Consider the following 21,174-nt stretch of genomic DNA (forward strand, 5'->3'; position numbering starts at 1 on the left):
AGGCAGAATAAGTTTTTACTTAATCAGTGTGTTTTCCACCACATTATGGAAAAATACACACTATGGAATATATTTTTGTCTATTGCTGCCTTCCTCAATAATCCAAGAATATACATTTTGTCACTCTGGACATTCTCTTTATTGATATAAATAAGTAGATGTTCTTTAAGAGTGATATGACCATGAAATTAGTGACTCTGTCATCCACCTAACCAAATACACACGCACGCACACATACACACACACACATGCATGTATATGTTTTAAAATCATACACATTCCAGGTCACAGTTTTACATCTCTATCCGAATACGTTCAAGTATGCAGTGCACACAGGGTAATCCTGCAGTCCTACAGAAAGCAGTCACAAAATTGATTCTGTGCGGTCACAGATATCATTTATCATTGCCTGTGACTGCTGTGTGGGGTTAGATTCCACCTGTCCTAGGATTAGAATAGAAAGACATAACTATGGATAATTTTTTAAAAATGTATCCCAGGAAGAACTTCTCCCAGGTCAAAAAAAAGGAGTCAAATGGACTGGATAAAAAATCCAAACATTTTTTGTGATCTTTTTCTGTTTCCTCTTAATCCTAAAACAATTACATATGATTGAAAATATTTTTAGTGAGAAGTTTTAGAAAATTATACACACACACACACACACTTAATACATGAATATGGTTCAGAGTTAAATATAAAAACTACAGTGACCAGACTTTTGATCCATATGGATATATCTATCTATTCACTTTAATTGGTAGCATGGTAAATATGGAGAAGTTGGCTTGTTAAATCACATTTCTGCAGAACTAAAGATATTTGAAAATTATCTTAAAGGCTCTGATAATTTTATCATCTATTAATATATAATGATTAGTATACAATATTTAAAATATACCATACCTATCAAATATCAAGTTTAATAGGTATCGGGAATAACTTGGAGGTCCCCAAATAGCACTGTCATATCTGAAAACTTTTGCTTTCTTCAGGTCAATGTAGCGAGAGCCAGTAATATTACCCCAAATTATCACATCTTTGATGTCTAGAACAAAAGGATTCAATTAACAGAAATAACAATATATGTAAACATAGAAAATATACCACCTGAGAGCTGCTTAATTGGGATCTTAACCTAGGGAAATTGCTCTTTAAAATATATGGGACGATCCTGCTAGTCTTTTATTTCCCGGTACAGTCTTCTTTTTTAAAAAAGAAGTTTTATTAATGAATTGTGTTACTATATCTTCTTCATCTGTAAAATGAGGAGAAGAAAATGGCAAACCATTCCGGTACCTTTGCCAAGAAAACCCCAAATAGTGTCATGAAGAATGAGACATGACTGAACAACAAAAATTATGCTGACATTTTAGATTGGATAGAATAGAAATATTACTTTCTAGAACTTTCTTGTTAAAGTAACAGATGCAGCTTTTATTGTCATTTGTTAAGGGATTCAGAGTCTATCAGTTCCAGTGGTACAGGACAAGCCCATATTTTATAGTTTTGTTCATTTTGCCTGAAACAATGCTTTTCGTATCCTTGAATGCCCACTGGTCACTGTTGTTTCTCCTTCCCCTAAGAACCTGGCTTGCTCATATTCTGTCTGAATGATGGAGATCAATTAATCCGGGTAGTGAGTGAAAAAGGCAGGATATGAATCTTTCCCATAGCTTCTGAATCCAAACCCAGCATTTTTCATACTGCACCTTGTTGCCACTTGTCATACTCTTGTCTTCCAATCTACTCATGCACCCACTTAACTTGCCATTTCAATAACTAGTAAGGGTGATGGCTGATAACAGCAAAAAAACATTTCAAGACCCACTGCACACCATAAACTATCCTTTTATTCATCAAGTGCCTATTACATGAAAGGCTGCATGCTAGCTGCTCCTTACCTACTCGACAAGTCATTAATTTTCTACATTCCATTATGCCTTCCCTAAAGCATTTGTTGAATGTTGTACTTACTCATATTTAGTTTTGTATTATAGTTATATATGCACACATCACTTCTTGTCAATAGATTATGAGCTCTATGAGAAAATGACCATTTATTTTTGTAGCAGCTCCAGCATCCAGAACAGTGCTTTGCTCATGGGAGATGCCCAGCAAACGTTTGTTGAATTGAATAAATTAGATATACACAAAGTGGGAATTTAGGGGACTTAAGGAATTAGATTCAAAGTATTTAAAATGAGGAAAGGGCACATGAATCATATGCACTGGGTCTATGCAGACTTTGTGACATGGTCTACAAACTTTATATATCTGAAAATCAAAGTATTGAATTATTTTTAAAATCTTAGTATCAACATTCTAAGATAATGCATTAGAATATTTAAAATTATGATATATGATGATTTAGGAAAATTTAATTCAATTCGATTTTATATTGTGTAACAGACAGTGTACTGGACTTGAATTAGGAAGAACTGTATTCAAACCCTATCTTTGACACTTAGTAGCTATGTGATCATGGGCAAGTTACTTTATATATCAAGGCCTCAGATGTTACTTCTGTAAAATAGGGACAGCAGCATTTCTAATACCAATTTCATAAGGTTGTTTTCAAATGTGACGTAGTATAAGGTACTTTAAGATATTGATTAATATAATATAAATGGTCAGTAGTTCTTATTATTAATCAATGAACATTTATTTAGCACCACAGCACAGGGGAGGTAGCACTACATTTGGGGGATTTCATAAATGTCCCTTGACCTGTGTGGGCTTGGCTAAGTCACTTAACCTCTCTGCCTGTCAGTGTATTCAATGTGTAAAGAGAAGGTATAGACTGGATGTAACCCAAGGGTCCTTCTAACCATAAGTCTATTAAACTCTAATTCTTCCAGGTGGGAGTGTTATACTAATTCTGGGAAGACAGGCAAAAAACAGAAGGTCTACCCTGCCCTCAGAATGCTTACGTTCTAATGAATCACATCATTCCTAGTTATTCATCCATACCTAATTATTTCATACGGTAAACATATAGTCTATATCCCTTTATCTTTTCTCATGTTAATTAAAATAAATTAGCCATAAAAATTAATTAAACATACACAAACTGGGGTTTGCAAACTAATCAGATTATACACTAAAATCCCAGAATTGCAAATGCTACAGCTGGCAGCAACTTTGTTGCTAATGCTGTGAACATCTCCACTGCTCCATTTCTGTTTTCTCATCTGTAAAATGAAGGATTGGTGTGAAGGCCACTTCTACCTCTCAATCCATGACCCTGTAATAATCTAGGCCACTTCTCTCATGTGGCAGTGGAGGCTCAGCAAAATTAAAGTATATACCCCAAAGTTCCCTTATTGGGCCCACAACCAAGACCATGCCTCCTGTTTACTGTACAATTGCCAGTTTTCTACTCCTACCTCGGGGGACAGAGTTTTATCTGCTTTGAAGACAAAAACACCATCAATTAAAAATACAAATGACTTACCGGATGCTGTTGTTTTCAATTTTCTGGCCAAAATGGCTTTTGCTTCATTTTCGACCACCGTCGCCAGAGCAATGATGTTCCGTGGGTTAATAGATGGTGCATATGTGATGAGCAAACTGGTGGTGAGATTTAGAAAGGTCTTTCCTGCCACAATAACTTTCACGGATTGATGCGCATTTTTCTCAATCAGGAATCCAAAGGACTGACACAGAGGAAGTCTAGCTTTGATTCTATTTTCTAGAGACTCAGATTCATTATCAATATCATCGTTAAGTATGATGATAACCTCAGCTCCTAAAAAGGCCTCTTCTATTACTGTGCACACAGAGATTGCCCGCAGAAGAGGTGCTGCCAGGTCTTGGCCCTCCATCACAAGGGCACTGAGAGAGTCTTCTTCAAAGTTATTGTTTAGGAGATGGATACTAATTTCTTCATCCATACTGAACACTTCTCCATTGACTAGTATTGGAATCAGGTTGTAGCATGTAGGACAAGATGCACTGATGAAAATTTGATAACTTCATTATAAATGATAAAAAGATGCTTTCCCTTAAACCTTTACTCCCATCATACGATTCTATATATACAGTAAGACTATATATATATATATATAAACATTTTATGTTTTACATTCTTTACATTTTCAACATTTTGTTTTTAACATTTTAATTTGGGTTTTTTAAATACCCATACTATTCTCTAAAGACAGTAAGACTGCACATATTAAGTGGACAAACATATACCTAGGCTTTGGGCGATCTGTTTTTGGTTAGAGTTTTTTTAAATAAGAATTAAGAAGTGCTGACTCCTACCTTGCCCTGGTCAAGAGAAGATAGACTCAAAATAACAGATACTACATCTTTTCAAATGACTGAAATAAAAATTCTTGTTTGGAAGGAGCTATTCTGAATAAACAAGCATTTTGCTTTGGATGTCCTTTTAAATTTTCTCATGTGAAAATAAAAAATGAGCAAATCTCTCTTAACTATTGTTCATGAAAAGTTATGGAAAATTTTTGGAAAAAAATTACTTACTAAGAAATACATTTTTTAAAACAACCCAAAATTCAATCAAGACCTAAATTCACTAGTACATTATAGAATTTGGATTTTAAATCATAAAAATAAGTAAAATATTTTAAAACTTACAATAATCTAGACATGGGGAACAGGAAGCTATTTCTTTGTAAAGGTTACTGAACAAACAAAATGCTTTGTGAGAATATTGATTTTCAGGAAGCAAAGAAATGTTGAACACTCCTAAATGGTGCTACCTTGGCAGTAAATTTTCATTTATGTGCATTTTAAATAAGTCACTGAAATAAATCTCAAAAGTGATTATTTGCCTAAACTGGAATTAACCATGCACTATGAAAAAGAAGAATTTCAATGAATAGCCTGGCTCTATTTTCCTACCCGGCGATCCAGACCTTTAGTGGATTGATCTTTTGTTTAATCTCTTTTTCCTCCTGTGCAATTTCTATATGTGTCTCCAAGTTCTCGCCAGCAATCAGCAGCATCTCGGGAGTCAGCATCTTTGAGGTGATGCCATAGTAAAGCTAGACAGAGAGAAGACCTAAGTTAGCACAAGAAGACATACAGATACAAAGAAAGATTCATTTTGTTTCAATGGAATGGGGGCCCCATTCACAGTGTACTCTGTCTGCTGCCATAACATCTGAGGGATGTGGTGAACCTGCTTTTGGAAAGTCATGATCATGAGTAATAGAGGGGACCTGCCCCTAATTCAGAACATGGTTAAGTATTTTATGACAGTTTCCCATCTGTTAACTGTGATGAAAAGTCTTTATCTGATACCAAGCTAGAACTGAGTACATATACAAAAAGCATGCACAGGCCAAATCATGATCTTTTTCTTGGTTACAAGTGAGAAAGAAATGCTGTAAGCCTCCTAGTGAGGAGAGAGGTAGCACCAGTGGCTTACTTGCCCTATAAAAGCTGGCATATGTCCATGGATTCATGGTGCCTCAGTTTCTTTGCCTATTTCTTTTTCTCATTTCTGTTCTCAGGTGTAGGAGACCAAAGATAGGCTACCTTGTGAGCTTCAGAAAATCAGATATGCCACTAGAGGACCAGAAGTTAGAGTATATAACAGAGTTTGCTGGCAACAAACAAGGTGCCAGCCATGGGAAGCAAGCTGCTTGACCCAACCCAGCATTATCAGATTGACCCAGTCAAAATGCTGTGCCCTCAAGCAAGGGAGCAACACCTCTGAAGGCTGCTCACCACCAGAAATGAGTTCCCCTTAAACCTCTGAGGGGAAAGAGATCCAACTTGTCAGTGGAGTTGGAGTTGAAAGAGTGACCTCCAGAACTATATACATTGGCTACATGAAGAAGAAATAAGAGACAAGAGAACTTGTAAAAATCAACTATTTTCAAAATAAATGTAATAGTGTGAGGCAGAACAGACAATGTTTCAAACAGATGTTAATTGTCTTAACAAGCTTATTACCTGGGCATGCTCCAAGAACTCATTAAATCCTCCCAGAAGAAGACCCTTTCCCCCACGGTCCACTAATTCTCTCCAAACTATAGGAGAACGTTTGTGACGCCAACGATTCTTCCAACACAGATCTTTCAGCCATTGCTGTTGAGAAAGTATTCCAAAGAAGTTTTAATGTAATGAAATCCACTGAAAATTTAGATTTTATAAGTTTAAATGCCACCCTTTCCAACTTACATAAGATGTCTTAGTGTTCTTTAAAATGTATACCTTAAATTTTTAAACGAATTACAAATTAGCAAATTAGGTAAAAAAGTAAAATATACTTTACATTTATCTCTAAAAATTTTTTTTTTAAAAATATTTTCTTTTCAATTCCACATTCTCTTCCTTACTTCACCCCCTCCCTCACCCACTGAGAAGGCAAGAAATATGATACTCGTTATACATATCAAGTCATACAAAACATAGTTCCACATTAGGCACAAAAAGGCAAGAAAAAGAAAGTAAAATTATCCTTTATTTACCAAACCAGTAGTTGTTCAAATTGGTCAGCAGAATTAAAATGTCAAGAGATACTATATTTTTAAAAAGGAGACGATAGGGGGAGGAGCCAAGATGGAGGAGTAGAAAGACACACATATGTTAGCTTCGAACCCACAGCCTATAAAATATCTGTAAAGAAGAACTCCCAACAAATTCTGGAGCAGTGGAAGCCACAGAACAACAGAGCAGACAAGATTTCTGTTCCAGAGAGACCTGAAAACCTGACCCAAAAGGTCCGACACGCACCGGACCCAGAGCGGAGCCCAGCACTGCCTTGGCCACGTGCAGCACCAAGAGGGGCAGATCCCAGCAGGCTTCAGGGACAGAATCTCCAGCAGCCACACAGGTCCCTCCACCCACGGGCCCTGGGGTGAGTGAGAGAGTCTTTTTGGCTTGCCGAGAGGGGAGCGGGGTGTCTCCATAACTCAGGCCCCCTCGGGAGGCAGCAGAGGGGGTGGCAGCAGACAGGGACTCCCAAAGCAGGCAGGAGCTCAGATCCATTGTTGAAGGTCTCTGCATAAACCCCCTGAGGGAAATGAGCCCTGTGTGGCGGCCCTGCCCCCACCTGAGCACCTGAACTTAATCTTACACTGAATAGCAGCCCTGTCCCGCCCAAAGCCCTGAGGCTGGGAAGTAGCATTTGAATCTCAGACCCCAAGCACTGGCTGGGAGGATCTGGAGGCGAGGTGGGGGTGGAAAGAAAACTCAGAAGTCAAGTCACTGGCTGGGAAAATGCCCAGAAAAGGGGAAAAAAAAAATAAGACTACAGAAGGTTACTTTCTTGATGAACAGATAATTCCTCCCTTCCTTTACGATGAGGAAGAACAATGCTTACCATCAGGGAAAGACACAGAAGTCAAGGCTTCTGTATCCCACACATCCAAAAAAAATATACCATCGGCTCAGGCCATGGAAGAGCTCAAAAGGGATTTTGAAAATCAAGTAAGAGAGGTGGAGGAAAAACTGGGAAGAGAAATGAGAGAGATGCAAGAAAAGCATGAGAAGCAGGTCAACACCTTGCTAAAGGAGACCCCCAAAAAATGCTGAAGAAAATAACACCTTGAAAAATAGGCTAACTCAATTGGCAAAAGAGGTTCAAAAAGCCAATGAGGAGAAGAATGCTTTCAAAAGCAGAATTAGCCAAATGGAAAAGGAGGTTCAAAAGCTCACTGAAGAAAATAGTTCTTTCAAAATTAGAATGGAACAGATGGAGGTTAATGACTTTGTGAGAAACCAAGAAATCACAAAAGAAAACCAAAAGAATGAAAAAAATGGAAGATAATGTGAAATATCTCATTGGAAAAACAACTGACCTGGAAAATAGATCCAGGAGAGACAATTTAAAAATGATGGGACTACCTGAAAACCATGATCAAAAAAAGAGCCTAGACATCATCTTTCATGAAATTATCAAGGAAAACTGCCCTGAGATTCTAGAACCAGAGGGCAAATTAAGTATTCGAGGAATCCACAGATCACCGCCTAAAAGAGACCCAAAAAGAGAAACTCCTAGGAACATTGTGGCCAAATTCCAGAGTTCCCTGGTCAAGGAGAAAATATTGCAAGCAGCTAGAAAGAAACAATTCAAGTATTGTGGAAATACAATCAGGATGACACAAGACCTAGCAGCTTCTACATTAAGGGATCGAAGGGCGTGGAATAGGATATTCCAGAAGTCAAAGGAACTAGGACTAAAACCAAGAATCACCTACCCAGCAAAACTGAGTATAATACTTAAGGGGAAAAAAATGGTCTTTCAACGAAATTGGGGACTTTCAAGCATTCTTGATGAAAAGACCAGAGCTGAAAAGAAAATTTGACTTTCAAACATAAGAATGAAGAGAAGCATGAAAAGGTAAACAGCAAAGAGAAGTCACAAGGGACTTACAAAAGTTGAACTGTTTACATTCCTACATGGAAAGACAATATTTGTAACTCTTGAAACTTTTCAGTATCTGGGTAGTGGGTAGGATTACACACACACACACACACACACACACACACACACACACACACACACACACAGAGACAGAGAGCACAGAGTGAATTGAATAGGATGGGATCATATCTTAAAAAAATGAAATTAAGGGGTGAGAAAGAAATATATTGGGAGGAGAAAGGGAGAAATGGAATGGGGCAAATTATCTCTCATAAAAGAGGCAAGCAAAAGACTTTTCAGTGGAGGGAAAAAGAAGGGAGGTGAGCGAAAAACATGAAGTTTACTCTCATCACAATCCACTAAAGGAAGGAATAAAATGCACACTCATTTTGGTATGAAAACCTATCTTACAATACAGGAAAGTGGGGGAGAAGGGGATAAGCAGGGTGGGGGGGGGGATGGAAGGGAGGGCATGGGGAGGAGGGAGCAATTTGAAGTCAACATTCTTGGGGAGGGACAGGATCAAAAGAGAGAATAGAAGGAATGGGATGGAGGGAAATATAGTTAGTTTTACACAACATGACTATTATGGAAGTCATTTGCAAAACTACACAGATATGGCCTATATTGAATTGCTTGCCTTCCAAAGGGAATGGGTGGGGAGGGAGGGATGAAGAGAAGTTGGAACTCAAAGTTTTAGGATCAACTGTCGAGTACTGTTCTTGCTACTAGGATATAAGAAATACAGGTAAAGGGGTATAGAAAGTTACCTGGCCCTACAGGACAAAAGAGAAGATGGGGACAAGGGAAGGGAAGGATGATAGAAGAGAGAGCAGATTGGTGATAGGGGCTCAGTGTTTTGGGGTGGGGGGAGGGGACAAATGGGGAGAAAATTAGGAACCCAAAATTTTGTAATAATGAATGTTAAAAGTTAAATAAATTAATAAAAAAAGGAGACTACAGAAGAGAACTTCATTTTCTACCTTAAGTGTTATGTTTAAAAAGAAATATAAATATTTTTTAAAACAATGCAGTAATTTCATGAGCTTATTTGCCCCTTGCTTTTGCTCAGATTTTTAAGAAAAGCTGCTTGTCTCAGTTTAGTGGGAGTGTTGAGCTTTATCAGGTTCAGAAAGTCAAAAGTAATGTGGAGATTAGATGGTCATTATTTGGTGAATCCAACTCATGCTTATTTAAAAATAAATAAAATTATCAGGTTTGTGTGACCCCTGTCTCTAAAAGCCAAATTGTAAGGTAAGAGGAATGGTTCAATGTTCATCTGGATATAGTACACTTGGTGTCTTTAAAATAACTGCTCTGAAGAGTTATATATTATGATTCAGTCCTTTTGATATTTGAGTGACCAAATTCCTACCCAATGTTGCCATCATCTTCCATAAGCCCTCATGACTCAGTATCAAAGACCTTGATCAGTCTGATAAACACTATATACAGAACTCTGTTCTGCTTCTGGCATTACTCTTGGGGTTGTCCGACCACTAATACCACGTCAACTGTTCCATGGTCCTTTCTAAAGCCATGATGATTTTCAGGAAGGTGACCATCTTTCTCATGAGTAATTAATCAATCAATTAAGGAGGATTCTGACAAGGATCTTGCCAGCAATGACTAGGAAAGCGATCCCCCTGTGGTTGTCATAGGACAGCCTGTTTTCTTTTCCTCTATAGAGATGAACAATTGCAATCATCCTTAAGTTGCTGGGGGAGGACTTCCTCTTGCCATATAACCTGGAAAACTTCAGCCAGCTTCCATATAAACGATGTACTCCCTTGCCTCATAGATCTCTGTTGGGATGGAATCAGCACCAGGTGTTTTGCTGCTCACTCAAGAGGAGCCTGATGGCATTCAGTGCCTCTCCTTCAACTGGAGGGTCAACTAGAGAGGAACTGATTAGAACCTGAGGCATATGATTGGTGGCTTTGGCATTAATTTGTGATGGTCTGTTAAGAACACTATCTAAATGTTCAACCCATCTCTCTAGGATCATGTCCTTGTCACTGATCAGTGTGACTCCAGTGTGAAACCTTGTGGAGTTCTTGTTTCTCATTTAGCAGCTTCTGAATTTCCTCATCAATTTTGTCAAACCAATCTTGATGTTTATACCAAGATGAGAAAATGTAGTGTTGTACACCAAGTCTCTGAAAGTTGTCCACTCCTCTTCTGCTCCACTGCTGCTATGTGCTAAATCAACTTTTCCTCCTATAAAAGCAAGCACCCCAACATACACAGGGGGGCCTACTATCACAGTTCTTAGATTTGCTTTTCTAAAAAGGAAAGGCAACTTTCCGGGGTCAACAATCACTTTAATCAAGCTCTTGCATCATTCACTTAGTTTAGGGGAAAAAAATCAGCACCCTGAATGAACTTCAGGGAAATACAGAGAAATCTAAATCAACAGACATGCTTCCAACTGTCTGACCATTACATACCTACATAGTTACCAGAGAGGGAAGCACCAACATCTGGGTTTCAAAGTTGAGGGGGGCTGCTTAGTGGCTTCCCAGAGTCTCATCTGGCACAAAAAGCTTCTTCCAAAAACTTCAAAAACTTCCAAAGCCCCAAAGTAAAACTGCACCTCAGAGTCTTTAAACACTTTTTAGAGCCAGAGGGCATCACAACCCTTGAGAATGAGAGAACGCCTCCTAAGCCTTCCTACAAATCTTTCCAGGCCCATTAATTAGTGGGGAAGATCTTCTTTAATCACATTATTCAATCAGAGGCATTTGATTATACTAAAATAAAAACAGCAAAAGATCAGAGAGATGCTCTTGAGGGTGGTAAAAATTGGGTTGCTCAGAGAAGTTCATCAGCATTGTACTCCAGTTTCATGATGACCTGCTCACATGGGTTCTGGATGAAGGATGATGCTCTCATTCTTTCCCAGTCACTAGGTTATGTGCTTGCTCCCGTGCTCTTCAGTATGATGTTTTGTGTGATATTGTAAGATGTTTTCAACAAGGATGAAAATGGCATCAAGATTGGCTTCTGGACTAATAGTAAACTATTTAACTTGGAAAGGCTTCAAGCCAAGACCAAAGTGAAAGGGGAGCTGGTGCATGACTTTTTGTTAGTAGATGATTGTACACTCAATGCAGCCTCTGAGGCCAAGATTCAACAGAGTATGGATTGATTCTCTGCTGCTTGTGCTAATTTTGGCCTAACAATTAACACCAAGAACACATAGGTTCTCCACCAGCCAGTACCATACCATCCTTCCATGAAACCAATAGTTACAGCAAATGGATAAATTTTGAATGCTGTGGATAAGTTCACTTACCTTAGCAGTATACTTTTCACATAGATGATGAGGTTGGCACATATATTGACAGAGGTAACTCAGTGTTTGGGAGGCTCCAAAGGAAAGTATGGGAGAGAAGAGGTGTTAGATAGCCTACCAGACTGAAGGTCTACAGAGCTATTGTGCTGACCTCATTGTTGTATGCCTGAAACCTGGGCAGTATACCAGCATCATGCCAGGAAACAGATTCACTTCCATTTGAATTGTCTTAGGAAGACTCTGAAGATCACCTGGCAGGATAAGATACCAGACACTGAGGTCCTTTCTCAAGCTGAACAGTCAAACATTCAAACTCTACTGGAGAGAGCACAAATCTAATGAGTTGGCCACAGTGTATGAATGTTGATGCTTACCCAAAAGACTATTTTACAGAGCACTTGCACAAGGTAACTGCTCACATGGTGGTCAGAAGAAGCAGTATAAGGACACTCTCAAGGTCTCTCTGAAGAACTTTAATATTGACTATGAGACATGGGAAACACTGCCACTCAACCGTCCAGTGAGGCATGTCTGCTTCAAAGAGGGCACTGTACTCCATGAACAAAGTAGAATCATAGAAGTACAAAGGAAATGTGAGGTATGGAAATCCAGAGCCACTTCCATTCTAAATGTTCTAATGGATCCCTTGTGCCTGATTTATGGTAGTACCTTTGCAGAACACACTGTACCCTGATTCCAGCACTGTGGGGTCACTGGTCTTCTTTGAAAACAATGGATGACCAACAACTAAACTCTGTTAGACTGTGCTTTAAGGCACATCCACCTTAAACTAAGTTCTGGTCTCTAGAAAATAATAGTTTAAAGAGGTTTCAAACATGCACAGAAAAGGTAGCACTTTCACAGATAACAACTGGTTTCCACAAAAGACATTCAAATAAAACCTGAAGACTTCTGAAGGAAGACAAGTATTAAAAAATGCTAACAGAAGTGATAAATACTGAATTCTTAGGGAAAATTAAATTTGTTATCCTTACCAATTGGAAACTACATTTATTTCCATGAATCATATAAAAACATTTAAATTGGGATATAAAAGTTGATCTGAAGAGATTAGGATGAAAAATGACCACTTGTTCATACTACACAAATAAGTACAACTTTATTACAGAAAAGTAATCTGAAATAGTTAACAATTATAATCATGACTTTGAGCGAATCTAACAGACTGTAACAGTTTCTTACCTCCCAAACATCAGGGCGTTGAGTAATTTTGTGTATCTGGAAATCAGGTAGATTTTTCTGCAGATAATCTGCCAGAAGTTCTGCCTTAGCAAAGTATGGGCAAGCTGCACTGCCTAAGAAGTCAAATCAGTGGGAGAACAGTTTAGATTCTCTTGTGTTGGTATTATACATTGTTATCCACAGGCTGTGTATCCCATTTTTGTACTTACGTACATACAAATCAGATAGAATTCAATTGAATTTAACTATTTATTAAGCACCTGGATAAGGTGCTTATAAGGATATAAAAACAAAAAGAAAATGTGTCTGTGTTCAAAGAGCATCCATTTTCTTGGTTGGCAGTATGAAGAATGCAGGATGTACAAAAATAAGTACAAATAAGTGTAATACAATGTAATATTAGAGCATTAAATCAAGAGAGGCTTTATGGAGAGCACCTGAGTTGAGCCTTGAAAGAAGACTAGGTCTCTGAAAGGCACAGATGTGGAAAGTGCACACTCCAGGCAGAGGGAATAATCTGTGTGTGTGCAAGGAAGGTAAAAATGGGCTTTTTGAATAGAGATGAATCAGTGAAACAAAAGAATACATTTCAGAGACAAGCTCTCTAGTTTTCAACTCCTTTTCTATTGAATTCCTACCAATTGATATTCCAGCCTCAAGGACTGAATAGCTCTAGGGAATTCCTTTTAAGTCACACCAACAAGTATTTATTAAGTGCTTATGTTGTGACTGGAGTAATCTGTGCCTAATCTGTAGTAGATCATTCCGAGCTCATGTAGGTCTGATCAGTCACATCAGTCGTACACACTGAAACTTCACTTTATCATGGTGATGCCATTTTGGTCCTCTTCAAGAACTGAGGACAACAACCAACCATGTTGTATTTAGCACAAATCCAAGAAGAAAGACAACCTTGGGCTCAAGGAGTTTACATTCAAACTGGGAAGACTAAATGTGAAAAAGGAAGCTAGATAGCACCAACTGTGCTTGAAGATATCAGGTCAGAGAAGCTGATAGAGAAAGTCTAGGCCTTAAGGGGCCTGGGGGGAGAGTCAGGAATGCAAACTGGAAAAGAATGAAGCCTTGGGTGGCCTGGGTATGGTCTTTAAAATGGAGGTTCTAGGAAGAACCAGCCAATCAGGAGGGGCTAGAGGGGTGGAGGTAAATATTTCCAATCTGTGAAGTCTAGGATTGTAGTGACCTTCCACAGTCAGAGAGGTTTCTGGGGTATTGGCTTTCTCAGATATGTCACTTTGTTCCTCAGTCTCCCTCTTTTTCTTAATATAAAATGGTTGGACAAGATAGTCTGTAAGGCAGAGGTGTCAAACTCAAACATGAAATGGGACCATTAAACAGTACATAAAGATCCCTGCTCACAGCATATTGACTTAGAAAATAATATTATAGAACACTGTGTTCTATCATATTTTTATTTGCTTTGTGAAATATTTGCCAATTACATTTGAATGTGGTACCAATCAAACTCAGGAGTGTTGTGAGCCACACATTTGATAACCTTTGCTCCAAGGTGCTAATGCTAAAATAATGACTTCCTATATGAGAGACAGCATATGAGAGAGAGGTATAGAGGAAACATTGTGAAGTTAAAAGATCTGCTCTGCCACTAACTAGCTAATGATTTACTCTTCCATTCTGGGCCTTCATCTGTAAAATGTGTTGGACTAAATGGTATTCTGTTCCATGAACAAGACACTCTGTCTTTTGGTTCCAAGAATTTCCTCTGGCTGTCCCCCATCCCTGGAATGTTCTCTCTCTCCTCATTTCCACCCACTCGATTCCCTAGCTTCCTTTAAATTCCAGCTAACATAGCATCTTTTACAGAGAACCTTTTCCAACCCTTCCTAACCCTAGTGCCTTCCCTTTGTTAATTATTTCCTATTTACTCTGTATATAGCTTGCTTTGTATATATTTGTCTGCATGTCATCTCCCGCCTTAGACTGTGAGCTCCTTGAGGTCAGGGACTGTCCTTTGCCTCTTTTTATATTCCCCAGCATTTAGCACAGTGCCTGGAACAAAGTAGCCACTTAATAAATGTTTGTTGATTGATTATCTATCTGTAGGAAAGATGTATCGCCTATGACACAACCCTTATCACTACATTCATACCCCCAGAGTACAAGCCCCACCTTGTCCCACTAGACTGGAAGGGCTTCAAGAACAGGCCTGATGATAGCTTGCATTCCTTTCACTTGAGGACCAAGCTAGCTAAATTTGAAGACATGGCAAAAGGCTGAATTTTTTTGATCACTCTCTACCATCCCCTTTTCAAAAAAAAAAAAAAATTTCTCAGAGCCCTGCTGGAAATCTATTTTCTTGAACCTTTTAATGGTTTTTTAAAATTGCATCATTTCAAGAAAGGTAATTTTTTAAAAAAATGCCATGTCTTGAATTTAATAATTTATTGTAAATTTGTGGGGTTTTTCCTGCATTGAAATGTTGATGATGCAATTCCATCATGTAACCATATAGTATTGTACTGCAATTATGTCATTATATGCACTTGTTGGACTTCCCAACAATGCAGACTTGTTTGTTAAGACCTGTGTCGGACTTGACCACTGATGGGTTATAACTTACATTTTATGGACTTATTTGGAAAATAATGTAATCACTACAACTTTAATTCTTTTACACAACAGATGAAACATGCATGAATGGTTTTTTCAAATTTTATTCTTTTCTTCCTTATGCTTCCACCACCTCCTTACTTTTATTCAATACCACAAGTGTACCCAAAGCTACCACTCAGTTCCAGGTTCCAAGGTTCCAGTGCCCCTCAGGCTGCAGTATCGCCCACCTTGGGAACCTCTGGGAGCATAGGAAAGTTCAATTAGATTTGACTTTAAAGCAAAAGGGAAGTTTTGCCTATTGGAAAAGGAACCAATTAGGTTTTTGTTCCCTGTGGATCAAGTGCTCATTTTGAGCTTCACCCTTCTTCTATGACCTTTTAACCTGTCCTTCATGAGCAGATAATTCTTGAAGTAGAAGGTGGCAAATGTTTAGTTAAAGCTGAAGAAGGCAAAACAATTGGATTGTAGAAGATATTGCTTCTCCTTTGGGGGAAGTTTGTTGTTTTCCAGGCACTCCTACTACTCAACTTAACTCCAGGTAGGTTTACTTTTTAGCTGCAGCAGCCAACCTGATTGGTGTAAAGAGATGTGAGAGGGGAATAAGGTATTTATAGCTGTCAGTGGCTTGGGAAAAGGTAATAAGGGCTATGGCTATAAAAGCAGGAAGGAAGGGAAAACATCTGTGACACCATTCTTGTCCAGATTCTGCCAGATGTTACCCTTCTATGTAAGCATGTCTGTGAATCCTTGTTTAGATATGTTTACATGTGAACATGTTTGATATGCACATGTATTCAACAGTCAACAAGTATTGTACACATACTATGTAACAATTAGGTGCAATGGGGAATATAAAAGAAAAACAAGAGCCAGAGTCTGTTCTGAAGGAGTTTATAATGTAGTTGGGAATATAAAATATGCTCGAAACACTTAGAGGATAAAGAGTGATAAGTTGTGTGATAATGAATATTTCAGTAATATGAGTATTTGAGTAAAGAGTAAAAAGAAGGAGGAAGGGAAGGAGGGAGGGAGGGAGAGGGAGAGGGAGAGAGAGAGAGAGAGAGAGAGAGAGAGAGAGAGAGAGAGAGAGAGAGAGAGAGAGAGAGAGAGAGAGAGAGAGAGAGAGAGAGAGAGAGAGAGAGATTGAGAGAGAGAGAGAGAGAGAATCAGAGTAGGGGAAGATAGTGATGTTGCTGAAGCAGTAAAATAATTCTTCCTGGAGAAAATGAGACTTTAATTGGACCTTGAAGAATGTCTAGGATTTCGGAAAAGCAGAAAAGGGAAGAGGTAGGGCATAAGCAGGGGGCAGCTAGGTGGAGTAGGGGATATAGCACTAGGCATGGAATCAGGACCCTGAGCAAGTCACTTAACCCTATTTGCCTCAGTTTTCTCATCTGTAAAAGGATCTAGAGAAGGAAATGGCAAACCACTTTAGTATCTTTGGCAAGAAAACTCCAAAAGGAGTTACAAAGAGTCGGACATGACTGAAACGAATGAACGATAACTACAATACAGCATAAGCAATGGCATAGGTATTAACATGTGTGGAAGATGCTGAGCAAGACTACTGCCTGGAGGGGAGCTGACAATCAGATTGTATAAGGAGTGTAGGATAAAATTATGGACCAAGGAATTTGTACTTGAGGAAATGGACAACAGGGAGTCATGGAAGGTTCTTGAGCCTGGCATGATGGAAGCAGTGCTTCAGGAAGATTACTCTAATGGTGGTATTTGAGGCAGACAAGTAGCAAGGAGAAAAGGGAGTCAGGGACAGCAGCTATAATAGACAGTGAATGTAGAGAAGAAGGGATAATTTAACAAAAAATTTCTATGAAATAAAAAACTGGACTTTGTGACAAATTAGATACAAGTATGATAAAGAAGAAAGAGTTGAAAACAATTCCTAGTCTAAAAGCCTGGGAAACTAGGGGAAGGGGAATTATTTAGAAAGGTAAATAAGTTTAAGGACAAAGATTACAAATACAACTTTAGATATAGACTTCTGGATGTCATTCATTAGACTTGACAGCTGAAAATAAAGGAGTGGAGCAGAAGAAAGAGGTCTGAAATCTAGAAACGAGATGATGACTTAGAGATCCATCCACTCTCATTTACATATGAGGAAACTGAGGCACAAAGACGGGAAAATGAGTTAGGCCACACAAGTAGTAAAAAGTAGAACTGAGACGCAAATCTAGGTCCTGTGGAAGAATATTAAATTTGTTTCCTGGCTTTGCCACCAGGGTAAACTTGGACAAATTATTTAACTAATTTTGGATGTCAGTCTCCTCATACGTAAAGTGAAGGGAATGTCTTAGATGACTAGTAAGACTGCTTCTCCCTCTAAATGAAATAAATTCTCTGACTCAAGAATCTAGTGTTTTTCCCATCATTCAAAGATCTCTGCCATAAGAGACAAGAGCATGGCTTAAATACAAATGAATGGGTACCGACGGGGAAACTGAGGTTCAGAGAGGTTCTAACTCGGAGTGACGCAGCTCGCAAGGGGCAGAACAAGGTGGATTTCTTCGGTCCTTCTCCAAGGAACAAGCCCTACTTCCCTTTTTTTTCCGAAGAGAAAGGCTTTGAGGAGTCGGGCTACACGCAGCGGGTCAGTGCGACAGAAACTGAGGGATCCCTGAGGAGGTGTTGGGCAGGTGTGGGTGTGTAGGGGGTGGGGGTCACTTACCCGCAATAACGAACTTGGCCATGACCACTGTAGGAAACAGCCGGGATTGGGAGAGAAAGGGGAAGGCTGGAGGAGATAGACGCGACGTCGTCTCCAAGCAACCGTACGTAGGGAACTGATTCGTTGCTAAGGAACGCCCATACGACGCGTTCTAGAAGAAGGGAAAGAAATTCTGTCTCTGTCTCTTTCTCCTCTGTCTCTCTCTTTCTCCTCTCTCCCTCCCTTCTTCCCTCCCCCCCCACCTCTCAGCCCCTGTGTCGCCCCTCTGTCCCTTCTATTGCCCCCTGTCCCCTCCCCTCTCTTTCCTCTCCCTCACTATCGTTGTGACACACACACACACACACACACACACACACACACACACACACACACACACACACACACACACACACACACACACACACACACACACGCATTTCCGGGGCCGACGTCCCTCGTCTTCCTTGTCCTGGTCATTATTGTTGAGATAGCGTCTTTCCCATCAATAAAACGCCTTTTTGAAATGACTTTGACATAAAAAAAAAATAAATAAATAAAAACCTAGGTTCGAATCTGGATCCCGCCACTTCATTCAACAAGCAATTTACGAAGCGCCTATTATGCTCCCGAACATTCTGGTGGATGCCTGGGCCTCTGCGCTGGAGGAGTTTCCCTACCATCAGAGGAGCCAGAGAGAGGAAGATCCTGACACAGGACAGTAAATACGAAGTGGATACAAAGTAATTTGAAGAGGAGGGGGCGATAATTGCTACTTGAGTAACTTTGGGCACGTCACCACTCAACCTCCACGGGCCTCAGGGGCCTCTGCTATAAAATGTAACATCTCACGACCACAGAAATATCTCCAACTTGCAATCCCTCGTCAATATCCCTCTTTGGCTGAGTTTCTGATAACGGACGCTTTTTGACCCTCGGAGGAGCCCGTAAGTCTCGCGAGACTCGCCATGCGGGATGAGGAAGTGTCATGGTGGCCTCCAGAATCTCTTCGCGTGACACGCTAAGGTGAGTGGAAGTTGAAGCGGTTGAGCTTGGGCTTCCGTCTCCGCGGAGAACCACAACCTGGCTTTCTCTTGGGACGTGAGATTCCCGGTTCATTCTGGAGTGGAGAGAGCGGGGTAGGGCAGGGTTTCGTGCCGGACTTCTCCGAGCTGAGTCCGGCGGGCAAAGCCGGAGCCTCCCCCGGGGAGACCTGCTTGGGGGCTGCGGGTCCCAGGCCGAGCTCGTGGCTGCGGAGCTAACCTTGGCCCCACCCCAAGTGGGGCCGGAAGCTGGGGGCGCGGGGCGCTCCGACCGCGTGCTTTCCTCCTTCAGGCGCGGGAGGCCCCCGGGGGATTCCGGCTGGTTCGTTCATCCCTTCGGCCCCTACCTGTGGCTCGGTCCGGAGCCCTTCTCGCCGCCTTCGCCCCTCCTTCCTAGAGCATGTTTCCGTGGAAGCGACTTGAGGAAACATCCAGGCTTCTGTTTCCCCTTTGCAGCAATTTCCCCCCTCCCACCATTTATTACACTCATGTTATCCTTGGTATTTCTTGGGTACCAAGCGGCCGGCACTTCGGGCTTCATCCTGCGTGACCTTTTGGGAACGCTTGATACAGTAACCAGCCTTTGCTCTTAGATACTGTTTCTTCTTCAGCTTTCACAGCGTTGCTCTGACTTCTTTCGTTCTCTGCTTTGCAGTGTTTCTCTTGTCTCTTCTAGTGGAACATCCGCTGTCTGTTAACTGTGACCGAGCTCTGTCCTGAGCCCTTTTTTCTCTCTACGCCCATCAGCTCTCATATGTTAGTTATGATCTCTCTGCAGACCGTCCCTGATCTTTGCGTTTAACCCTAGAAACTACTTAAAGAAGCCTATTCATTGAGGGGGTGTGTCTCACTCAAAGTGAGAATGCTATGAGACCCAGGCCTGAAAGGGCCAGGGTCCCACGGTGCATCCTGGGGCATCTCTAGCTATCCTTATGTATATCGGGCCACTGGACCCAGATGGCTCAGGAGAAGAAAGTGGGGCTGGTGGCCTTGCACAGCCCTCCCTCACTCAAATCAGAGTAAGCCACAATTCATGTCATCATCATGATGTCACGGTCCTCTTCGAGAATGAAGGACAAACACAACAGTCTTATTTATAAGCTCCAGTCTGGTATTATTAGACATTCTGAACTGTATGTCCCATAGGCATCTGAAAGTTAATATACCCACCACAGAACCTTGGACAAAAAAATCCACCTTTCTTCTAAACTTACCCCTTTCTGTCAGCAGGATCCTTCCAGTCAGCAGATTCACACCCTCTGAGTCATCCTCCCTTTTCTCCAACTCTCGCCCTACCTATGCAATCGGTTGTAATACTGTGTCCACAATTTCTATTTCCTCTCCATTCCCCTGGATAACTACCAGTTTAAGGCCTGGTTCCTCCTACCTGAACAATCAACTTACCTCCTACTTTCTGTCTGCCTCCTATTCCCTTTCTCTAGTCCATACTTGACATACATGTCAAAGTGATAATCCTAAAGCGTAGGTCTGATTATGTACCAAGAACAAGCAAACTCTTGTTTATCCATCTTTCATTTGCATGCCTTTTACAGGTATGTCCCCCATACCTGGAATATATATACCCCATCATTTCTAACTCTTAGACTCCCTTATTTTTTTTCAAAGTTCAGTTCAAGGGCCACATCCTACATGGAACCTTTCATGATCACTCAAACTGATAGTCCTCCCCAAATTACCTTGTATATATTTTGTCTATATTTATATGTGTGTATATGCATGGATGTATTTAATATGTACATTTTTGTCTTCTGCTACAGAATGTAAGTTCCTTGAGGGCAGGGACTATTTTCATGTACCTAGCACATTTTCTGGCATATGGTAGGTGCTTAATAAATTCTTGTTGATCCCAGAATACCAACTGAGCTGTCCATTTATTAACTCGTTCTTGTTACATAACCTACCAGCCTTCTTTTTTTTTTCCAGTGATACTTATACATTAGATCAGTGTTTGTTAAACTTTTCCGTTTCCTGACCCCTTCAGCACTTCTTAAGCTGTGGATCAAAA

The 21,174-nt window shown here is 40.2% G+C and overlaps 2 protein-coding genes across 10 annotated transcripts in view; one reads left to right on the plus strand and one right to left on the minus strand.

Moving 5' to 3' along the window:
- MDH1B (malate dehydrogenase 1B) overlaps positions 1–18,278 on the minus strand; it is a 32,150-nt gene extending 13,872 nt beyond the window's left edge. For 3 of the 7 annotated variants that reach the window (XM_072617385.1, XM_072617383.1, XM_072617384.1), the window contains exons 1-6: positions 18,130–18,250; positions 12,849–12,961; positions 5,932–6,066; positions 4,873–5,015; positions 3,458–3,957; positions 907–1,048 (exon numbers count right to left, since the gene is read on the minus strand). In XM_072617385.1, the coding sequence (XP_072473486.1) occupies positions 907–1,048; positions 3,458–3,957; positions 4,873–5,015; positions 5,932–6,066; positions 12,849–12,961; positions 18,130–18,151 (1,055 nt within the window). In that variant the 5' untranslated portion in view covers positions 18,152–18,250. Of the gene's footprint in view, positions 1–906; positions 1,049–3,457; positions 3,958–4,872; positions 5,016–5,931; positions 6,067–11,796; positions 11,851–12,848; positions 12,962–18,129 lie in introns of those variants that run through there. The other 4 variants (XM_072617386.1, XM_072617388.1, XM_072617389.1 and 1 more) reach the window with 4 other exon arrangements.
- A 253-nt stretch (positions 18,279–18,531) lies between these two features.
- Positions 18,532–21,174, plus strand: part of FASTKD2 (FAST kinase domains 2) — a 29,589-nt gene continuing 26,946 nt past the window's right edge. Inside the window, exon 1 of one of the 3 annotated variants that reach the window (XM_072617380.1) lies at positions 18,532–19,131. The gene's annotated coding sequence lies outside the window, so the exon portion shown is untranslated. Of the gene's footprint in view, positions 19,245–21,174 lie in introns of all 3 variants that reach the window. The other 2 variants (XM_072617382.1, XM_072617381.1) reach the window with 2 other exon arrangements.

The sequence above is a fragment of the Notamacropus eugenii genome, chromosome 6 (genome assembly GCF_028372415.1).
Source record: "Notamacropus eugenii isolate mMacEug1 chromosome 6, mMacEug1.pri_v2, whole genome shotgun sequence".
Classification (NCBI taxonomy): Eukaryota; Metazoa; Chordata; class Mammalia; order Diprotodontia; family Macropodidae; genus Notamacropus; species Notamacropus eugenii.